General features: G+C 53.8%; 2 protein-coding genes and 1 long non-coding RNA gene across 6 annotated transcripts in view; 1 reads left to right on the plus strand and 2 right to left on the minus strand.

The window, feature by feature from the left end:
• LOC102178050 lies at window positions 1–2,063 on the minus strand. 3 transcript variants are annotated; one of them, XR_001295741.2, is made up of 4 exons: window positions 1,983–2,063; window positions 1,592–1,656; window positions 1,253–1,411; window positions 1–531 (listed from the first exon to the last, which is right to left on the minus strand). It is a non-coding gene; the product is annotated as an uncharacterized LOC102178050 (long non-coding RNA). The 3 variants fall into 3 exon arrangements; XR_001918112.1 differs by lacking the exon at window positions 1,983–2,063 and having other exon boundaries at window positions 1–468; window positions 1,592–1,761; XR_001295742.2 differs by lacking the exon at window positions 1,983–2,063 and having other exon boundaries at window positions 1–408; window positions 1,592–1,758.
• TNFRSF1A (TNF receptor superfamily member 1A) lies at window positions 1,824–14,582 on the plus strand. The gene is made up of 10 exons (XM_018048606.1): window positions 1,824–2,255; window positions 9,149–9,302; window positions 9,529–9,657; window positions 9,875–10,024; window positions 10,176–10,254; window positions 12,413–12,483; window positions 12,574–12,687; window positions 12,970–12,998; window positions 13,200–13,476; window positions 13,617–14,582. Exons 1-10 carry the CDS (start codon window positions 2,217–2,219, stop codon window positions 13,922–13,924), a joined length of 1,350 nt encoding a protein of 449 aa, XP_017904095.1. The 5' UTR covers window positions 1,824–2,216; the 3' UTR covers window positions 13,925–14,582.
• The window catches only part of PLEKHG6 (pleckstrin homology and RhoGEF domain containing G6), a 17,754-nt gene continuing 9,742 nt past the window's right edge, over window positions 14,325–22,336 (minus strand). For both annotated transcript variants that reach the window (XM_018048603.1, XM_018048604.1), the window contains 3 exons: window positions 16,818–16,963; window positions 15,437–16,135; window positions 14,325–14,979 (listed from right to left, as the gene is read on the minus strand). In XM_018048603.1, coding sequence (XP_017904092.1) covers window positions 14,970–14,979; window positions 15,437–16,135; window positions 16,818–16,963 — 855 coding nt within the window. In that variant the 3' untranslated portion in view covers window positions 14,325–14,969. The remainder of the gene's footprint in view (window positions 14,980–15,436; window positions 16,136–16,817; window positions 16,964–22,336) is intronic.

A 22,336-nucleotide genomic window follows, 5' to 3' on the forward strand; every position in this document is an offset into this window, starting at 1 on the left:
ATGAGTTTGCTCAAACTCCAGGAGATGGTGAAGGACAAGGAAGCCTGGCATGCTGCAGTTCATGGGGTCACAGAGTAAGACATGACTTAGCAACGGAACAACCGCAACAACCACTGACTGAATGCTTCGAATATGTCAAACCCTTGCTAAACACTTTGCGTCATTTATCGTCCATGCGTGCGGTGTGAGGGGTACCAGCAAGCTTCCCATTTTTAACACGAGGTGTCTCTTAGTGCCTTCACACTGGAAGCTGGGCTATTGGACTCTTGCACTGTATTTCAATGACTCGGCTTCTTTAAGAGCTCTGCTTTGGGTCTACTCATGTGGCACTTGGAGCCTCCCCGGGTGATGGTAGAGGTGATCCTCATCCTCTGTGGGTCCAGCTTTAATCCTCTAGTATCTCAGAAGCTGGAGGATGGGGTAGAGTGAAGTCAGCCAGAAGTAGGGACATCGAGGCTCCATTCACACCTGGGATCACAGAGGGGAGGCCAGGAAGGGCCAGAGAGGGTGGATTCCAGGGTTGAGGGTTAGCTGGTGGATCAAGAGATCAATGGGTAAGGAGCTCCGATGCCAAGTCACAAAACCCTAGGCGCTCCTCACTCCTGTCTGCTCTCCCTGTATTTCTAGCAGTCTCAGCAGCTGGAGAATTCGGGGCCTGGACTGGGTCTTGGGGATGCTCCGCGCATCCAGAGACCATTTGGGTGAATGCTGTACTCCGTTGTGGGATTCATCTGGGAGACGTCCCGCACGGATGGGCATGGCATAAAACATCCTAAGAGTCAAGGGTGGAGTCTGACTGGTTCAAAAGGACTGATAGGGAAGTGGCCATTATCTGTTGCAACAAAACAGGGCCTTTGGTCCGAAGTCAGAAGTCTGCGGGCTGGGCTGGCCCAGCAGGGCACATGACCGGCACGTCTCTGGGCCTCAAAGCATGGAAACATACACACTGCCATATGTAAAAGAGACCGCCAGTGGGAATTTGCTGTATGACTCAGGGAACTCAAACCAGGGCTCAGTAACAACCTAAAGGGGTGGGAGGTGGGAGGGAAGTTCAAGAGGGAGGGGACGTATGCATATTTATGGCTGATGCATATTGACGTATGGCAGAAACCAACACAATATTGTCCTTCAGTTTAAAATCAATTTAAGAAACAACAACAAGGGGGGACTGTCGTAGATTATCTTTGAGGGCAGTTTGGATCAATGTGTCAGAATATTTGGGAAAAGGGCACTGGGAACGTTCTAGCAATACCTGATGGAGTGAGCTGTAATTCCATTAGGCCTCATGACGTCACCTTCCCCATGGAAGCTGGGCCAGGCACTGTGGCTCTCATTTCATGACCGAGGTCTTCTGGGAGGTTCAGCCAGAATCAGCAGTTGAGGGTCCTGCCCGGCACAGATGGAATGAGACCTGGTGGGGTGGGGGGTGGGGAGTGGGGCAGGTCAGGATCCCCAGTCAGGGTTAAGCTTTACTCTGAGGTGTGGATTGCAGGTGTACATTCCCAAGAAAGTGAGACATTAGGATGTCATTGGAGAACCCTGGGAAAAGGGGAAGAGCCCTGAGGACGGGATCAAGTCTGGCATCACTTACCTGACTGCGACAGCGTGAGAGAGGGTCTCTTCATTACGCAGACTGGAACACAGAAGACCACCCAGCTAAAAAAGCAGAGAGTTCTGAGCTGGAACCCAGTGAATCTGACTCCAAAGCCCTGTCTTTCTCCTTCTGTTCGCTTGGGACAGGCCTGGAGTTGTGGGAGAGGAGGTGGAGGGCCGGGAGGGGCGCACCTGGGTATTTGGGGCGGGTGGGGCGTGGTTAGGCCCTGGCACGTGGCCGCTGGATCCCAGAGCCCTGCCTCTGTCTGACTACAAAGGGTTAAGGGACCTTGGCCCCCCCTTCCTCCCGCCTCCTCCCGCCTCCACCCCAGGCTCTTCCTGTCCTGAAGTTGCGATACCCCATCTGCCTCTCTCCCTTCCCCTCCCACCTCCTCTCAGCTCAAGTTTTCTCGGAGTTCTCCCGGCTCAGGGCCGCAGGGCTGGCCTTCCGGGTTTGAGGTCCTCTGGATTGGGCTGTGTCCCCGCCCCAGTCTCAACCCTCCACTCCCCGACCCGAGGCCCAGCCTCCACTGGGGATACGCAAGGACTGTGTTGCTGCCACTGTCGCGGGCCGCCACTGCCCCAGCCCTGATGGGGGATTGAGAGGCCACAGCTGGCCGGACATGGGCCTCCCCACCGCGCCTGGCCTGCTGCTGCCACTGGTGAGACGGGGAGGGGCCCAGGGAGGAGCGGGCCGGCGGGCGAGGGGCGCCTGGGGCTGGAGAGGGCCTCAGGCCTGCGCGGGCCTGCCCTCACACACTGCCCCATTCACCCGCGTCCCAGAGCCGGGGGCGAGCTTGAAAGGCCAGGAGGGAAAGTGGACCCAGGCCTGGGCAGGCTGGGAATGTGGCGGCAGGTGCCCACAGGGTAAGGAGAGGTGGTTTGTTAGGAAATCGAAAGGAATGAGAAAAAGAAGGTGGGTCTTCTCAGAGTCCGGATGGTTCTGCCCAGTCGCTGTGTTGGGCCGCGGAGAAGCGAGGCTACCTGGGCGCCGGGCTGAGAATGGAAAGCAGGGGCTGGACGCCTCTCGTGAAGTGGGGAAACTGAGTCCAGGAGAGGCCCTGGGCTGGGGGCGGTGGGCTTGGGGTGCTATGTTGGGGGCGTTTGGGAAGGGAGTGGGTAACCACATAGGGGCTGGAGATCCCGCGGCCTCTCCAGGCCCAGGCCTCCTGGACCCCTGGGGGGCACCCTTCACCCTTGGTCTGTGGCCTCTGGCCTTAGGACTGACCCCCGCTCCGAGGCCGCAGAGCCCAGGGGCCTGTCCTCTGGCCCCCTCCCCCGACCCCAACAACAGATCACTTGCTTTCTTCTTCCACAGCTCAGTTTGGGGAAGTTGGTAGACACTTGTTTTCGTCACTGGAAAATGTCCCCTTCTCTTGCCTTAGCCTTCTTTCAGTGTATCCTTGACCCCCCACCCCCCCTTCAGTGGTCTGGGGGCAGAGACCCAGCCCCTCGCCTCTGCCTAGTTCGGGGACTGCGTTGGCCACTTTCTCCTGGTTCACTCTTCCTCTGCCCAGTCGCCACTCCCCACCTTGACTCCCCCAACCTCTTCTCCCCCGACCCTCCTTCCGCCAGCGTCTCCTGCTGTGCGCCCTAATCATTCCTTCTTTTCTGTCTAGTCTCCCCACAAGTCCAGACTTCTGGGAGCCTCCTCTTTGAAACTTTCTCTCTGGTTCCTCCTTCTCTGCTCTGGTCCACCTTTCTCGACACCAGTTCCTCACGAAGCACCCCTCCTCCCTCCTGATCTCCTTCGTCCATTCTTGCACACCCCCAAACCCGCCTTTCCCTTCTCTCCAGGCTGTCCTCACAGGCTCCCCCCATTTCCCGCTGCAGCCTCCCTGACACCTCTTCTCTCCTGGGGCAAACCACCCGATCCAGTCCTGTCTCCCTCAGGTACTCGCTGTCTGGACTTGAACGGGTTACGTAACCCGCCACGTCTTGCTTCTTTATCTCTAAGATGGACAGAATAGTCACCACCTCATGATGTCGTTGTTTTGGTTTGTTTTGTATTTGATTTGATTTTTATTATTGGGGTATAATTGCTTTACAGTTTGTCTTAGTTTCTGCTGCATAGTATCGTTTCAAAGATGGCATAGATGGATACATGTCAGGTATTTCATTCCTTTGTGCCTGCTTGGTGCTGGATACTGTTTGAGGTGCTGGTAGTGAACATAGTCTTTGTCTTCATGGGATTTCTGATCTCGTGGAGGAGCAGGGTATGGCAAACGGAAAGCACTCAGTATTAATGAGAGCTTTTCTATTGTTAGTAGTAATAGTGTGTGTGTGCGTGTGCGCGCGTGTGTTGCTTAGTCATGTCCAGCTCTTTGTGACCCCATGGACTGTAGCCCGCCAGGCTTCTCTGTCCATGGAATTTCCCAGGCAGGAATACTGGAGTGGGTAGCCATTGCCTTCTCCAGGGGATCTTTGTGATCCAGGGATGGAACCCGGGTCTCCTGCATTGCATGCAGATTCTTTACTGTCTGAGCCACCAGGGAAGCCAGTAGTGGTGGTTATTGCTCAGTGGCTTCTGCATTTGGAAAACAGAGATACAGGGGGCCTGGAAAGATAAAGAAAGGTGTCAGGTGCCTGGGGTTGCAGCTGATCCGGCCCAGGTTGGGGTGTGACAGCTAAGGGAACAAGCTTAGCTTGGAACTGGAGGGGACACAGGAGGTGTACGGAGCTGGGTAAGGCTTCCCTGGGCCAGTCAATGAGCAGTGCAGGGAACAATGTGTGTGTTGGGGGGGAGAGGGTGGTGGAGGCGGGGAGAATGCAGGAGCACTGTGACAGAACACACAAGATCTTGCTGCTCCCAAAGAGCTTACAATCTTGTAGCCAAGACAGCTTACAGAAAAAAATGATTCTCACGATCCTGGGGAAAACGCCCACAAAAGCGTGATGTGGTGCCCTGGAACACCGATGGGAGGCAGAACCAGGAAGGGGGGTGAGTGCTGTCCTGTCTGCGGATCAGTGCCCAGCTCCCTCCCCAGTCACCCATCTCTGACTTAGCTAAGAGTCTTTTGCGTCTTCATCTCATCTTCCCCGGCATTCCTATGGGACCTGCACCTCAAAGATGCTCCTCCCCGGTTTGTTGAATGAATAAAGGATGGAATGAGGGAGGGAACGCCTCCTGGAAATTGGGTTTTGGAGCTGAGATTTGAAGTCACAGACAAGCAGGAGGCTGAAAAAAGGGTTGCTGGTCTGAGGGAGAGTTTGGGCTTCCCTGGTAACGCTAGTGGTAAAGAACCTGCCTGCCAGTACAAGAGACGCAAGAGACACAGGCTCGTTCCCTGGGTTGGGAAGATCTCCTGGAGGAGGAGGAAATGGCAACCCGCTCCAGCATTCTTGCCTGGAAAATCCCATGGACAGAGGAGCCTGGTGGGCCACAGTTCATGGGGTCGCAAAGAGTCAGACACGACTGAAGCGACTTAGCACACACGGCTCGGAGGAATAGAACAGTGGGGTTGTGTGTTGGAGGCTGGTGGTGGCAAGAAGCTCAGTGTCTTAACTGTAGGGGTAAGATTCTATTGAGGAACAAAAAAAGTGAGAGAGGCTCCCCTGGTGGTCCAGAGGCTAAGACTCTTGAGCTGTCAATGCTGGGGCCCTGGGTTTGATCCCTGGTTGGGGAACTAGATCCCACATGCCACAACTAAGACCCTGCACAGCCAAATAAATAAAAATAAATAGTTAAAAAAAAAAAAAAGAAAGAAAAAGTGAGAAAGAGAAAATTGAAGGAAGTAGGGGAAGGAACGGAGAGAGAATCTTGACTGTGATCCCTGGTAGAGGAATTCCATTCGTTCATTCATTTCTTCATAAATAATTCTCTCAGGTCCGCTGTGTCCAGGAATGTGTCCAGAATAGTAGCAGGTACCTCTTCAAGTTCTCATTCAGGGAAGGAAGGCGTGACCTACGGAAATGATGTTCAGGGTCAGGCGAGAAAGATTCCTGCACCTGTGGGTGCAAGTTGAAGCTTGAATGCAGACAAGCAAGGGTGTAGGCTGGACTGGAGCAGGGAATAGTCAAGAACACAGTGGCAATGATCTGAGAGTGAGGCAACCCATGGAGAGGACTGAGAGATGACGGAGGAGATCTGGCAAGATGGACTACAGACCCGGATTGTGGCATGGGAGGGATGGGGACCCTGAGGAGAGAAGGGTGGCCAAGACAAGTTGATGTTGTGATATCTGTCTGGGTCAGGAGGTCAGTGGGTTTTGTTTGGGGGCATGTAGAAGGTCTGGGAATTCGCCTAGTGAAGTGCGTATCTGACAGGCTCAAGCAGAGGTTCTCAGACCCTTATCTGCCTCGTGTTCAGGCAGAAATGTTCAGACTCTTATCTGTAAGCGCTGCCTTCACTCACCAGGGATGCTCGAAAGGAGAGGAAGGCTTGCCAGCATCTCCTGTGAGATTGTGCAAGTGGGTGTGAGAGTGTGTGGGAAGGAGGAAGGAGTTTTCCCCTGGAGATAAATATATTCCTACTGCCCAGCACTGACTCCCATCTTCCCACTTTGGTTATCACTGGCTTTTACTGGAGTGAAAGAGAGATAGTCATGAAATCAATCAATCAAACCACATTTATCTTGCCCCTACCGTTCTGTGTGCGGGGGATTAGACAGTATCTCTGACCAAAACGCTTTCAGATCTCTCATCGCATAGTTTATGGTCTACTTGGGGAGATTATTATCTAGTCACCCAAAGCTGCTATGTTATGGTAAGAGCCCAAAATAGATATAATAAATTCATGTTTTTAAAGCTCACAGGGTGGGGTTTGCATGGAATATGCTGGAAGGGGGGAAGCCTCACTGATGGGGGGCTTCAGGGGAGGGAGGCCAGGCCTCAGCAGAGCCTTGGAGGAGAAGCTGTCTTAAGCTCCCCAAAGATTTTGACATCAAATGAACAAAACACTTTAATGAACAAGTGAATGGGGGACAGGAGAGTGAGGCGGCTGGTCAGAGACCACAGGGTCTCTGCTGTCAGCTCTTCCACCCCCTCGCTGCAGCCCCAGCGCAGGAAGTCGCACTTAAAAGCCTCCCCAGGCGGAAGTTGTGGGGGAGTTGGAGGGGTGCTGGGCCACCTCCTCAACTGTCTCTCCACAGGCACCCCAGCTTCCTGCCTTTGCCCTGCTCCAGGCCACAGACACTCAGGTTGACTGGGGTCTGGGCGCTCAAAGCTCACCCTCTGTTTCTACTGTTTCACTGCAAGCCTGCCAGTGCAGGAGACATAAGAAATGCAGGTTCGACCCCGGGGTCTGGACGATCCTCTGCAGGAGGGCATGGCAACCCACTCCAGTATTCTTGCCTGGAGAGTCCCATGGACAGACGAGCCTGGCAGGCTACTGTTCATAGGGTCTCAAAGAGTCGGACACGACTGAAGCAACTTAGCACAACGCACAGTGCAAGATGCAGTGGCTAAAGATGCACTCGGTGCCAAGGGATGGTGCCCACTAGTGGGGGGACCTGAGGCCCTGGCCCCTAGGATCCAAGTGGGCTGGCTGGGGGAGCAGGTGGGGACTAGGGGGGCCCCCCTGGGGAAATGGTGCTGATTGTCTTCCATCCCTGCTTACTTGCTCCTTCCCTCATGGAACTGGGCATTCAGAGCTCTGGAGCTTTTCCTGTGCAGCCTGTGGGCTTGCGGGAGGGGCTGAGGAGCCTCATAACTGGTCTTGTTTCCTAAGGATTGTTTAAGGACCCCAGGGAGGTCCCCAAGCCCAACCCAGCTGGCCAGAACCAGCTGAGCTGTGGGAAGGCAGTGAACTCAGCTGGGAGGGCAGCCTTGGTTCGCTCCCTTCTGGACATAGGGCACTCCCTTCTGGAGCTAGGGCAGGTCAGGGGCCCTTGTTGTCGGGGGGGGACTGGCAGAGCTGGGAGGAGGAGGGGTCTGGGTGAGGCTGAGTCTAAAGGAAGGATGCTGAGGGGTGGGAAGGAGCTGAGTGGCCCTCCGGGAGGGGGAGGGGCGGGTAGTGACCTGAGAGGGGGAAGCCTGAGGTCACCGGAGACTTCCCTTTGGGATGGAATGGGATAGGGAGCCATTTCCCGAAAAAGTGGGCCAAAAGGGACTGAGACCCATGGCCTGGCTGTTTGGAGGAGGATGGGAGGAAGGGGGGCTCTGCGTAGGGATACAGCCTGACCCCCAGGAGGGAATCAGATGGGGTCCAGATTGCGTGCGGGGTCCTGGTCCCATCAACCTTTCAGCTGACTCATGACCCTTAAGGAGCCGGGGAACCGACGGGTCCCCTCTCCCTCCCCTGGATTCCCTCCCTCCCTCTGGCCTGAGTCACTGGGCGGAGCTGCTGGGAAAAGATTTCCCTTTCCCGGATCTGAGTTAACCCCCAAAGGGCTGGGGATTGCGGCAGGAGGCATGTGGCCTGAGAAAGCCTCTTTCCCTCCTTCTTGGGAAGCTGTTTCCTCATCAACCCGAAGTCCCTGGAAGGCTGCACTCCCCCACCAACCCTGGCCCAGACCTGGACCCCCGCCCCCATTCTTTGTCCTGATGCTCTCTCTGCAATTTGGCTCTGCTTCCAGCCGCCTGGATGTAGTTCCAAGGTCCTGTGACCTTAGATGCTATGAGGCCTTCTTCGGGAAAGGAACTGCACATACAGGATTGGGAAGCCCTTCCCATAAACATCCCCAAACTCTTCCTGTTGCCCTGGAAGCCCCAGGCCTGTTGTCAGGGGCTGTGGCACGGGGCTGGGGTGGCTAGGGAAGGGTGCTGCCTCTGGGTAGGGGAGGTGCCCTACAGGGTTGCAGCTGGGTTTCTGAGTGTAGCTTCCTCTGGCTGGCGCTGGGGCTGGGGCTGGGGCTGGGGCTTCTAACTGCTGCAGCGACACCCAGTGGGGGACTGGGGGGTGACCTGCCTACGGCTTACCTGCTCTGGGCTGCCAAGCCCTCCTGTCCCCGCTGGGGTCTCTGGGCTCTGGTTAGCCTGTTGCTCTCCAAGCTTAACAGGGCTTCCCTGGTGGCTCAGCCGTAAAGAATCCGCCTGCCAGTGCAGGAGACACAGGAGATGTGGGTTCGATCCCTGGGTTGGGAAGATTCCCTGGAGGAGGAAATGGCAACCCACTCCAGTATTCTTGCCTGGAGAATCCCATGGACAGAGGAGCCTGGTGGGCTAGAGTTGGATGTGACAATGTAATACAGGAAAGGGCACAACCCTATAGGTTCGCCTCTGTGAATGTTCACAAAGTGAATACACCGTGAGCACAGCACCCAGATGGAGAAACGCCACCTCAACCTTTAGGGCTGCTCATTGGAAGGAAAGAAAGGCCTGTTCTCACCCCCTCTACTGAACACCTGCCCTGGTCCAGTCCTGAGAGCTGGTTTGGGGAAACAGGATGAAGTATGAGCCGCACCTGGGATCTTCCAGCCTTGAGTTGGAGGGAAAAGGATGGGAAAACGAGAGAACAATGGCGATGGCACGGTGCCGACAGCCCAGGCGGAGTGTAGGTGGGGGTGTCCCGGCGAGAAGATTTGAGAAGGCTGAGAAGGCTTTAGACTTGCTACCTCTATGATCCCCATCCTCCCTCCCTTTCCTGAAGGTCCTCCTCCATCTGACTCCTCCCCAGGTGCTTCCGGCTCTGTTGGCAGATGTGTACCCCGCAGGGGTTCATGGGCTGGTCCCTCACCCCGGGGACCTGGAGAAGAGAGAGACTTCCTGTCCCCAAGGAAAATATAACCACCCGCAAAATAGCACCATTTGCTGCACCAAGTGCCACAAAGGTAGGAGAAAGGGATCCCCGTGGAACTCCTCAGTCAGGAGGCCCTGCTTCTTCCTTTGCATTTTCCAGATGTTCTAGAACCTGGCTTGGTTGCCTCTGCTGGTCTGGGGCTTTCTCCCTCCTTTCCTCTCCGAGGGACTTTGGGAGGTGCCCAGGCTATCTTCCCAGGCCTGGAGCTCCTCCCCTGAGCTCCTGGCTGCAGCCTAATTCCAACCCCTGAATCACAGGTACCTATCTGTACAATGACTGTCCGGCTCCAGGGCGAGACACGGACTGCAGGGTGTGTGCCCCTGGCACCTACACTGCCTTGGAGAACCATCTCCGACGATGCCTGAGCTGCTCCAGGTGCCGGGATGGTGAGTCTCAGGAGGGCGCAGGGCTCTGAACAGGCTGGGTCAGGTGGGTGTTCGGAGGGGTGTGCAGTCTCTCTCTAGGGGAGGGGACGGGTGCGTGCTGCTGGGGGTGGGCAGGGATGTCCGTGCACGAGTGACTGAGTGCATGGCGGTCGTTACTCAGAGAGACACACCAGATGAGGACCATGGGGGCTCACACCCCATCTCCTCCCCTCACCAGAAATGTTCCAGGTGGAGATTTCCCCTTGTACAGTGGACCGGGACACTGTGTGTGGCTGCAGGAAGAACCAGTACCGGGAATACTGGGGCGAAACTGGCTTCCGGTGTCTGAACTGCAGCCTCTGTCCCAACGGCACAGTGAATATCCCCTGTAAGCATGGCTCTCCCAACGCCGCTCCTCGCCCCGTCTCCGTCTCCAGAGCAGGGTCTCCACCTTGCTGTGCCCTGCCCCTCCTAGCCCTCCCTCTTGCCCTCAGCGTGAGGCGCGTCCTCTCTCAGCTGTGCTGCTTGTCTCCCCGCAGGCCAGGAGAGACAGGACACCATCTGCCACTGCCATATGGGCTTCTTTCTAAAAGGCGCCAAGTGCATCTCCTGTCACGAGTGAGTCCTTCCGCCAGCTGCTGCGCACTGGACTGGGGTGGGAGGATGGCGAGGTTCTAGGGGGTGCTTTCGCTCCTGCAGGATGCTTTTATTTTTTGTAAATTGTTATTTACTTATTGGCTGCGAGAAAGCTTTCATTGAGCAGAGCAGGGGCCACCCTCTAGTTTTGGTGCACGGGCTTCTCATTGTGGTGGCTTCTCTTGCTGTGGAGCACAGGCTCTAGGGCACTCGAGCTTCTGTAGTTGTGGCACACGAGCTAAAGAGTTGCGGCTCTGAGAGCCAGCGCTCAGTCGTTGAGGTGCACAGCCATAGCTGCCTTGAGGCATGTGGGATCTTCCCGACCCAGGGATTGAATTCATGTCTCTGCATTGGCAGGCAGATTCTTAACCACTGGACCACAGGGGAAGCCTGCTACTGGCTGTTTGGTATGGGAGACACTTCATGTCGAGATACCAGCCAGTCTTCCCTGCCCACAACATGTTCAGAAATCTTATGAAGTCTTTGAGGAATAGAGGCTCATACCCCCAAGGACTTGCAGTTCCTTTTAGACATTCAGATCTTTTTCTGAAGACATTCAGATTCTTAGGCAACAGACTCTGCTATTGATTCAAGGAATACACGTTTACATCTCTGAAATCAGACTCCATCTTACAACAGTTGATGGTACAGGTGGCAGCTGTGTGTAGGATGTAAATAATGATGCCTTTGATTGTTGATCTTAGGTTTGATACAGTGTGGTCTTTCCTTCCCAGTCCTTTTGACCACACCTCCTCACTCCTTCTTGCTTTGCACACTTGCGTCCAAAGAGGAAACTCTGAGGGCTCTAAAGTTGAATTGCCCTGGGTTTAAACCTCAGGCTAGCCACTGTATTGGCTGTGTGAGCTTGAGCCAGTGACTTAACATCTCTGAGACTCAATTCTTCTTTACCTTTAAAGTAAAGATAATGACATCAGGTTGGCAAAGTTGTAAGAACCACAAAACATAACTACAAAGTGTCTGATGAGAAATTAGTTTCTTTTTCCCACTAGTCTCTTTTTCTTAAAATCACTTTTACACCGTTTCCATGTGGTTCTCCGCGTGAGCCTGTGAAGTGGGCAAAATCAGCTCTCCTTGTTTGCAGATTCCTGCGAAGAACTCACCTCCTCAAGTTCCTTCCGAAACCCTTGATGCAGTTCTCATCCTTCCGTGCTGCCGGGTGCCAGCTCCCAGCATGGGAAGACGTGCTTGTTCTAGTGTCCTCTGGCTTCCCCCAACAAGATGTGTTTTTTAATGGTTCACATGACCCCCTCTCAAAGTCAGGTGCTGTCATCAGCTGTGGCATCTAGAGAAAAAGTTCTTTAATCTCTCTGCCACTGGATTCTCATCAGTAAAACAATGATAAAATAATTCAAAGGACTTCCCTGGCAGTCCAGTGGCTAAGATTCTTCTCTCCCAGTACAGGGAGTCTGGGTTCCTTGATCATGGAACTAGATCCCACATGCTGCAACTAAGACCCAGTGCAGCTAAATATTGAAAAACAAACAAGAACACACAAAAAACCAGTTCAATGACAGTCAGCATGTATAAGAGTTTACTATATGTCAGACATAATTATGTTACTTAATCCTTAGTCCAAGTAGGATCCCTGTTTTACTGATGAGAAAACAGGCTTACAGGTTAAGTGATGTGCCTGTAATCACACAGTCTGGTGACTCTGACTCTGACTGGTGGCTCGGTGGTAAAGAATTCGCCTGCCAATGCAGGAGACACTCATTCAATCCTGGGTCAGGAAGATCCCCTGGAGAAGGAAATGGCAATCCACTCTAGTATTCTTGCCTGGGAAATCCCATGGACAGAGGAGCTTGGGGGCTACAGTCCACGAGGTCACAAAGAGTCAGATATGACTGAGCATGCACACACTGACTGCTTTTAACTCTTTCCCTACACAGCCTCTTCAAGATCAAATCCAGCTCTAAAATGAAATGATTCTGGGATCAGCTAATTTTTTTTTCCTTCCACTGCATCAGTTGCTGAGATAGGATTGATTTCCATTCTATCACGAGATAGCTAAATATTTGTAAAGGGCAGAATTTCCAACAATCTGTATGGGTCTATTTTTTTCCCCCTATATTCCTCTTAGTGGGGGGCCCCTACTCACCAGCACTGTCTCTTCTTTTAGTTGTAAGAACAAGGAGTGTGAGAAGTTATGTCCAACCCGACCTTCAACTGGTAAAGATTCTCAGGACCCAGGTGAGGAGAACTATCCTAATGCCCAACCAAGCCCAGGGGCCCTTTCCTGGTCTTGCCCTCGCCTCTGACCACCTTCTGCTCTGTCTCCAGGCACTACAGTACTATTACCCCTGGTGATTGTCTTTGGGCTTTGCCTGGCATCCTTCGCCTCTGTGGTTTTAGCATGTCGCTACCAGCGGTGGAAGCCCAAGCTCTACTCCATCAGTGAGTGGGGACTTTGGGAGGGCAAGGCGATAAGGGAGGGTGGGGTGCACAGGCACGAGGGAGATTAAGGGTATCCTCTTAGTTTCTTGCCAAGGACCCCGCTGGCCTGAGCTGGTACGGGATGGCTGGTGAGAGCTCGTACTGCATCAGTGATTCTTTCGTCCCTGGGGTCACATAGGCCCTGAAGCGTGTCACCACAAGGGCCCACCACCAGTCCTGCGATGGGCGCTAGGGCTGAGAGAGGAAGTGAAATTTGTGACGCTCTGTTTCTTTTTTTCTCAGTTTGCGGGCAGTCGACTCTGGTAAAAGAGGTAAGATGATACCGGGGAATGACCCCCAGGCTTCCCTAACTGTCCACTATTACCTTGTAACACCCAAAGCACCCAGAACCAACCCCTTGCCCTAGGTCTCCCCTGATTCCTTCTAGCCCGGCTCCCATCCATAATCCAGAAGAACGGGGGCTGTGGGGCTGTTTTTCCTCTTGCGCTAATGCTGTGCCGTCCCTTCCTCAGGGGGAGCCAGAACTCCTGGCCCCGGCCCCAGGCTTCAACCCCACCACCACCATCTGCTTCAACCCCACCCCAAGTTCCAGTCCTGTCTCCATTCCCCCTTACATCCCCTGTGACCGGTCCAGCTTCGGAGCCGTCGCACCTCCCTCCAGCGAGATGGCCCCGCCCCATCTAAAGGCTGGCCCCATCCTCCCCGGACCTCCGGCCTCCACCCACCTCTGCACCCCAGTTCAGAAGTGGGAAGCCAGCGCCCCCAGCGCCCCCGATCAGCTCGCGGATGGTGAGTTCCTCATTCATCCTCTCTGGGAACCCTGGCCCCGGCCGGGGAGGTGGGTGGGCGGGGCGCCCTGAGTTGAGAGCGCGGTGAGGGGCCAGGCCGGAGGGCCGCAGCTCCAGGCTCACCGCGCTGCCTCCCCGCAGCCGACCCCGCCACCCTGTACGCGGTGGTGGACAACGTGCCCCCGTCGCGCTGGAAGGAGTTGGTGCGGCGGCTGGGACTGAGCGAGCACGAGATCGAGCGGCTGGAGCTGGAGAACGGGCGCCACCTGCGCGAGGCGCAGTACAGCATGCTGGCGGCCTGGCGGCGGCGCACGCCGCGCCGCGAAGCCACGCTGGAGCTGCTGGGCCGCGTGCTCAGAGACATGGACCTGCTGGGTTGCCTGGAAAACATCGAGGAGGCGCTGAGCGGCACCGCCCGCCTCGCGTCCGAGCCCCGCCTTCTCCGGTGAGGCTCCGCCCCTCCGACTGCGGGCCGCCTCGCCTGTGGACGGCTGCTTCCTTCCTGCGTCAGGCAGCCCGGAAGGATCTGCGAGATGCCCTGTGGACCTCCTGTTTTGTTTTGTTTTTTTTCCTGGAGAGGAAGAGTCTTGGAGGAGCAGGCACGATCTGGCAGCCACTGACCTGGTGCTACTCCCTCAGTGTACATAGCTTTTCTCAGCTGCTGGCGGGTCAGCTGCGTGTAGTGTGTCTGCGTGTAGTGTGTGTCTGCGTGCAGTGCGTGTGTCTGTGTCTCTGTATGTGTGTCTGTGTGATGTGGAGTGTGTGTACTCGTGAGAGAGGCCGAGTGTGCCCGGAGCCCACGGCAGTGGTTGCGAAGGGGGGGGGGGGGGCGCCCTGCCTCATTGCCTGTTTTTTGGACTTGGAGAACCCAGCAAGGCGACTTGGGGACCCTGCGTTGATCCCTGAGCCGGTTTCCGCAGTAGATAAGCCATCTTTGTATCCACTCTGCACATCCACTCATCCACTCTGTACACTAATAGAAACTTTGTCCCCCTGCCTGGACCAGCTCAACTGTCCCCAGGCGGCGGGGGGAGCACAGAACAATGGGGCCTCCCAAGGGAGCTGTGGACTTCTGTAAATACACTAAAATCCTCCGATTGAAGCTCTGCCCTGGAGGGAGTGGTTTTTCTGAGTGAAGATGCTGTTGTGGGAGGCTGGGGAGGAGGCGGCCAGAGCCCCGATCCTGCTGGGGCACAGATGGAGTGAACCTGTTCTCAGTCTGTCACACCTGCCCTGACCCCCACCCCAGGTTCTCTTTGCTCCGCCCTCATCTAGTGCTGCTTGGACGGTGGTTTTCACACACAGCTTTATGTGGGGCTTCGGGGTATCTGTGACACATAAAGGTACAGTTCTTGATCCCCAAAGTCCTCTGAGCAGGAGGGGCAGGATGCCTGGGGAAAGGTCCTTGAGGTAGAGTCCCAGGGTGGAGGTGGCGACCAGCATTCATCAGAAGAGATTTCCTCCTGGAGAAATGCTAAGGGTCTTTCGTGTTCCTCACACCTCTCTGAAAGGGAAAGAAGCAGGCATCAGGTAGACATGGGTGAAGAGTGAAGCTAAAGGCCCCTCCCTGCCATGACACCACCACCCCCATTCCTGCCCTCCTGTATTTTCTGCCTTTGTGCAATGGCTGTCATGTCTAAGTCATGTCCACTCTGTGACCTCATGGACTATAGCCCACCAGGCTCCTCTATCCATGGGCTTTTCCAGGCAAGAATACTGGAGCGGGTTGCCATTTCCTTCTGCAGGGGATCTTCCCGACCCAGGGATCAAATTTGTGTTTCCTGCATTGGCAGGTGGATTCTTTACTGCTGATCCACCTGGGAAGCTCTCCTGTGTTGACCCATCTCACCACCACCCCCGCTCCCCCCCCCCCACCTGACCACCACCTCTTGCATCCCCGCTGGTTCCACACTGGCCTTTCCCTCCACTCCGGCCCAAGCCAGCTTCCGTTCTGCACTTACGACGTGGACAGGGGTGTGTCCAGGTGTACAACATGAGACCCTCGCATCCTCTGCAGTTGGACCCGAGTCAGCTTCCGAGGCCTGCTGCCTCCAGCCTCGGGGACGCCTTCGATCCTCTGACTGGCCAGTTCCTCGCGGATCTCTCGGAGCATATCCTCGGGCCGGAGGGGGTGAGGGGAGGGGGTGTAGTCAGGTCCCTGGAAGAGATACCCCTCTTCTTCTTCGTCCCCTGAGGACTCCCAGGGGCTTTCCTCAGAAGAGTCAGCGTGGGCTGGGGAGGGGCACAGCTGCCCCCGGAGCTGGGCCCTCTGCAAGGTTTCCGCCACCACATTCTCGCCTGCTGAGGTCCGGTCTTCTTCCTCAGACCAGGTCGGTGGGTCTACCCTGGGAAGACTGCCTGCTTTCCGGACACCTTCCTCTGGCAGTACAGGGGCGCTTCGGCGTTGGGGAGCCTGGGGGTCAGAAGGCTGGGGACGCAGAGGGACATCTCGGAGTTCCAGGGTGGAGAAGGTGAGGCGAGGGTCCCGCCGAAGGGCCCTCAAGCGTAGACGGCTCAGCGAGGAGTGGGACTCTTCAGGAGAGCCTGGGATGAGAGTGCCGTAGCCAGGGTCCGAGGTATCATCTGGCACCGAGGGGGCATCTTCATCCATGTCTTCTGTCACCACCAGATGGGGGATGACGGTCGAGGACGCGCAAGCACTACAGTTAATAGCAAGTGGTCAGAGTCAGATGCTGAGGGGTCAAGTTCAAGTCCAGGGAATCTCCCTTGATCTCTCCATCCAGAAATGACCTCTCCTTCAAACTTATTTTGGTCTCACTGTTTGCACTTCATTGATTGTTCTTCTCATCTCACTGGCTAGACCACAAGCTCCTTTAAGCCATTTTAGCCCCTACGTTCGGGTCCAGAAACTTGTTATCAAGTATTTGCTCTTTGCTAAGCTCTGCTGAGTTCTCCCCCAACCCCACCCCCACCCCCCGCCCATGGATGGAGTCTTTTTTTTCTCTGTAACAAACCATGATGCTCAGCAACTGTGTTATTTTGTGTGAAGCTCTCACATTATCTGTACAGATTTGAACTAGCCGGATTCCTACAGCCCTGACATTCTGCAAAACCCCTGGCCTGGGGAGCCTATTTCTCTCGAGGAGTTTGCTCCTCTCCTGTCTGTTTCCTTTACCCTGTGCCCACCCAAGGCTGGCTAACCCAAAGGCGGTCCTTTACAGGGCTGGTGCCAAACTATAGTCTGGGTTCCTCAACCAGGTCCCACCCCTGCCACCACCCCCAGCCAAAGTTGTCATTCCTAGCCTCATAGGTTCCCCTTCCTTTCCTCCCAGCCTGCAGCCCCCCTACCCTGGGAGAACTTGTACTCTCTGTGGTTCTTACCTGCCCTCCGTGCTGTTCTGAGAGCCCTCCTGGGAAGGCGTGGAGGGCCTGGTGCTCGGGGACTCCCCATCTTGGTTCCGATAGAGGGCCAAGAGCTCCCTCTTCTGTTGGATATACTCCTCTGCCTTCAGCTTTTGCAGGGTGGCCTGGAGTGCGGAAACATTAAGAGCTCTCCTTTATTGAGCACCTGTTGTATGCCAGGTACCATGCTAAGTGCTTTACAAATATTATCTTACTTCATCTTCTCCACGACCCTATGAAGCAGATTTTTTTGCTCCTACATTACTCCCAGAACTTCCCTGGTGGCTCAGTGGTAAAGAACCCACCTGCCAATGCAGGAGACTCGGGTTCGATCCCTGGGCCAGGAAGATCCCTTGGAGAAGGAAATGGCAGCCCATCCCAGTATTCTTGCCTGGAGAATCCCATAGACAGAGAGGGCTGGCAGGCTACAGTCCATGGGGTTACAAAAGAGTTGGACATGACTTAGGACTAAACTACAACAACTTTACTCCTGAGAAACAGAGACTCTGAGGTTAAGTAACTACCAAGGTCATGCCTTGGGAAAGTGGGATGGAGCCAAGATTTGAGCTCTTTTTTTTTTTTTTTTTATTTTAGTTGGAGGCTAATTACTTTACAATATTGTAGTGGGTTTTGCCATACATTGATATGAATCAGCCATGGGTTTACAATGTGTTCCCCACCCTGAACCCTCTTCCCACCTCCCTGCCCATCCCATCCATCTGGGTCATCCCAGTGCACCAGCCATGCAATCTTTAAACTATATAAACAATAATAGCTAACATACACAGTGTTTCAAGGCCTACTTAGCTGTCTTTCTCTAGTCTAACCCACCTGTTCTCTCTATATACATTTCTGCCCTCAGTTTGGAAGCTGGTGAAAAAATCCTAGGGAAATTGTGCCATGACCTGGAGGCCTGTGACCACAGGACACAAAATTATCTTTACTTTTTCCTTTTCTCTCCTTGGCCATCAACGAATCATGTCCAGTTTTTCCACATAGTATCTCTTGCACTTGTCGTTTCTTCTCCATTCTTGTTCACATCTATGGGCTTATGGACTCATAATTAGATTACTACAATAACTATCTAACTGGTTTTCATATATCCATCTCTCTTGGACTCAAAAGCTTCTGACAGCAATATAAAAGATTACATTCATAAAAGTAATGTTTAGTCAAGTAATATCTCCATTCACAAACCTTGACTGGTTTCCTTCTGTTTATTGAGTAACGTCCAAATGCTATTGCTGCTAATGCTAAGTCGCTTCAGTCGTGTCTGACTCTGTGCGACCCCATAGACGGTGGCCCACCAGGCTCCCCCGTCCCTGGGATTCTCCAGGCAAGAACACTGGAGTGGGTTGCCATTTCCTTCTCCAATGCATGCAAGTGAAAAGTGAAAGTGAAGTCGCTCAGTCATGTCCGACTAGTATCGACCCCATGGACTGCAGCCTCCTCTGTCCATGGGATTTTCCAGGCAAGAGTACTGGAGTGGAAGATTTGAGCTCTTGAGCTGGTCCTGGGGGTAGGTGGGGGAACAGAAGTGCCCTTTCCCAAGCTGTACCATTCTTCCTGCCTCTCATGCCCCCTTGGCAAGCCCTCTCTCTTGTTTGCTTTTTTCCTTCAAGAAGCCCTTCCTGATTGGTGGTGATAGTGGCATAATTGCTCTGAATGATGCTGGATCTTCAGGTTACTCTTCCTCCTACGTGCAGGATGGGCAGGGGTATGCTTTGTCCTGGGCGGAGGACTCTGCTGTCCCTCAGAGATGAGAGCAACATCGTTCCAAGAGGAATGGAAAGAGGATATACCACATTTTGTCCTCCTTAGCATTTTCCTACGGGCACCATCAGAATAAAAGAGTGATGTCTGAGAAGTTGTTCATAAAGCCCTCCTACATGCATATGGATATTGGATACACCACCTGGCAGGGTGGAAGCATGGATGTTAGCCCATTTTACAGATGAGAAAACAAGACTCAGAAAGATGAGTGGAGTTGAACCAGGCCACACAGGTAGAAGCCTTTGTGAGTCCTAATTCAATAACTGCACTATTTTTCAAGGGCAGCCGTAAAGGGTCAAGAATGATCCAAGGACAACTTTTCTCTTGGTGGCAGGGAAAGGCGGCAGCGGAACCCTTGGAGAGGCTAAAGGCGGAGGTTTAGCAAAAAGTCTGCGGTGGCGGCGGCTGCAGGCAGCGCTGGTACCGGCACAGACTGAAATGGCCGTATCACTGTGGAAATATCGAAGGACTTCATGCTGGTGGTTCCAGCTTGAGCCTCACGCCTTCCTTCCCCAAGGGCCAGCAGCTGAGAGGTAAAATCTGGTACATCACGGGGCCGACCACACCCCCAAGCTCTACTCTGATTGGTTGACGCCCATTAAAAAATTTGAATATACTCCAGCCCCACCCCACGCAGACTTGAAGTACACGAACCGGCAACTCTTAGGCACCAGGACCTTCCCAAAGCCTCTCTAGAAACACAGGGAGGTAAAGGGGAGCTGGGTCTGTACGAGAGACAAGTTGGAGAAACGGATGAACAGAGACAGGAAAATGACCTCAGGCTATTTCCAATTTTCCCGCCCTGGCTTCCTAGTCACTGTCTCCTGCGAGGATTCTCAGCAGTCTCACAAGACTTGGTATGTTGGCCAGAGCCAGGCTGATGGTTCCTGAGGGCAGGAGACCACCACACCAGGCCAGGTCCTGTGACCTGAGTGTGGTGAGGGAAACGAGGTGGGAGGAGCTGGTCTTGGGGTCAGGGCAGCGCTGGGGCAGCCTGCTTGATGTTTGGGACCCAGGGATCCAAACTATATCTCTCGCATCTCCTGCATTGGCAGGTGGATTCTCTACCACTGATTCACCTGGGAAGCCCCACCCTAGCCCTAACCCAACATTACGAAATGATCCCCAAAGAGTCTAGTTAATAACCATCACCATATGTTGTTACAAACATTTTTTTTCCTTGAGAAAAGGACTTTTTAGGATCTGCTCTCTTAGCAACTTTCATAGTTCATACTTATCTCTCACCTAAACTCCAGTCTGTTTCCATTTTTCCACAAACCCCCCAAAGCCCTTAAGAGATCTCTGGGCTTTACAGGTGGCTCAGTGGTAAAGAATCCACCTGCCAGTGCAGAAGATGCAAGAGATGTGGGTTCCATCTCTGGGTGGGGAAGATCCCCTAGAGAAGGAAATGGGGGCCCATCCCAGTACACTTGCCTGGAAAATCCCATGGACAGAGGAGCCTGGCAGGCTACAGTCCCTGGGGTCGCAAAGAGAGTCGGACATGACTGAGCTCACTTGCACTGCTAAGAGATCTCTACTGGGCTGTCCCCTACGACTTCATTTCCAAAGGCTTCTGTTTCAAACTAAACCTCACTACCCCAGCCCTGCCCCACCCAGGAAGCAGCAACTAAACAAACAGGTTTCCCTTTCTGTTGTCTTTGCCAAGGCAGCTTTTCACACAGGAACCTTGCAAGCAAGTCATCCATTGTCCTTGTGGATCTGAGTTACCACGAGCTGCCACCACATTGCCTGCTTAATCTGAATGGTTTCTTTGAATCTTCCCTGTGAGACAAGGACTGTTATTATTTAAGTCCATTTTGCAGGTGAAGAAATGGAAGATCAGCCTCATAACTCCCCCAAGGTCACCCAGTCAGCAAGAGGCAGAGCTGGGGTCTGAACCATGCATTCAATATAGGCTTCTCTTAGTCTCCCTAAGGCTCACCTGTCTCTTCTTTCTTCTTTAGCTGCTTTCTTCTTTTTCGCACCATGTCCCTAAGGCCATGGCACTCAACCTCAATGTTTCATACCCAAACTAGTACGGAAAGTCTCCTGCCACCAGTCTCTCCCTCTCCCAGTCCACCTGTCACATGGCCACCTAATAATTCAAGATCAGACAGATTTCACCGTGGCCCTCCCTTGCTGAAGAATCTATGGCAACTCTTGTGTCAACCTGCTAACTAAATTCAGACTCATCCAGTCCACACTCTTCTGCAGGCCCTGGGGTCCCTGTAGAACTTGGCCTGTCATCACTGGCTCCACACTAAACCCTTCCCTCCTGACTCAGAAAGCATGCTTACTGTCCCCCACAAATAAATCCAGCCCAATTTCTCCCTTGAGTCTTCTGCCTGGGGTCTTCCCATCCTTAAAGTCCAACTCAAATCTTCCCTCTTCTTTAAAAAGAAAAAAAGTTTATTTATTTATTTGGCTGGGTCAGGTCTTAGTTGCAGCATGAAGGATTTTTATTGTGTCATTCGAGATCTTTCACTGTGGCACTCGGGCTCAGTTACCCTGCAGCATGTGAGATCTTAATTCCCAGATCAGGGACTGAACCCACAACCCTCGCATTACAAGGTGACTCCTCAACCACTGGACCACCAGGGAAGTCTGCTTCCCTCTTCTTCAGCCCTTCTGCTCCCATAGTGGGTTGAATAGTGGGCCCAGACAGACAGGTCTAGGTCCTGGCTCCCAGAACTTGTGAATGTGGATGACCTTGTTCGGAAGAAGGGTTTCTGCAGATGCGCACAGATTCTAAGTGAAGGATCTCAAGATGAGGTCATCCTGGATTTGGGGCTAATGAGCAGTGTCTAAGAGACAAGAGGGGGATACTGGGACACAGAGACACACAGAGAGCTGGACCATGTGAAGACAGAGGCAGAGAGTGGAGTGATGCTGCCAAAGGTTAGGGAACACTTGGAGCCCCTATGAGCTAGAGGAGGCATTGAAGGATGCCCCCTAGAGCCCTGGAGAGGACACCTTGATTTTCAACTTCCAGCCTCCAGAACTGTGATGGAATACATTTCTGTCATTTTAAGGCACCAAGTGGTAACCAACACAGCTGCGTTTGGGGAACTTCGTTGGTGGTCAAGTGGCTAAGACCCCATGCTCCCAATGCAGGGGGCATCTGGGTTCAATCCCTGGTCAGGGAACTAGAACTCACATGCTGCAACTAACTAAAGATTCCCCATGCCACAACTAAGAACTGGCACAACCAACCAACCAACCAACTAAATAGATAAATATTTTAAAAACTATAGCTCCATTTGGGTCTCGCTGCTTTAGAACTCCTCTAGTTTTTGTTGCAGGAATCTGCCCAGGGTCACTCGCTGGGTTAACATTTTCACGGGCTCTATGTCATTTACAGGACAAAGTTCAAGTGCCCCGAGCATGGCATCTGGAGACCATGTGATCTGGCAGGGCACTGCTGCCCTTGTGCTGGATGCCCTGGTAACACCGCCCACTAGGCTGGTGATGGTCTTAACACACACAACTGCTTCCGATTTCCGACCTTCACACACTCTGCTCTCCATCTGGGATGTCTTTCCCACCCACCTCGTTCCCCCAACGTGCCCCAAGAGATCCACCAACTGGGCTCAGACAGTAGCTCCTTTTGAAGCCTTCTCATCATCCCTACCCTCTGCACAGTCCCTGCCCCAGACAACCCCCAGACAGAGTGAGCCACACTGCTCTGTCCCTTCCACATGCTTCTGTCGCGTGTATACTCATTC

The sequence above is a fragment of the Capra hircus genome, chromosome 5 (assembly GCF_001704415.2).
Source record: "Capra hircus breed San Clemente chromosome 5, ASM170441v1, whole genome shotgun sequence".
NCBI lineage: Eukaryota > Metazoa > Chordata > Mammalia > Artiodactyla > Bovidae > Capra > Capra hircus.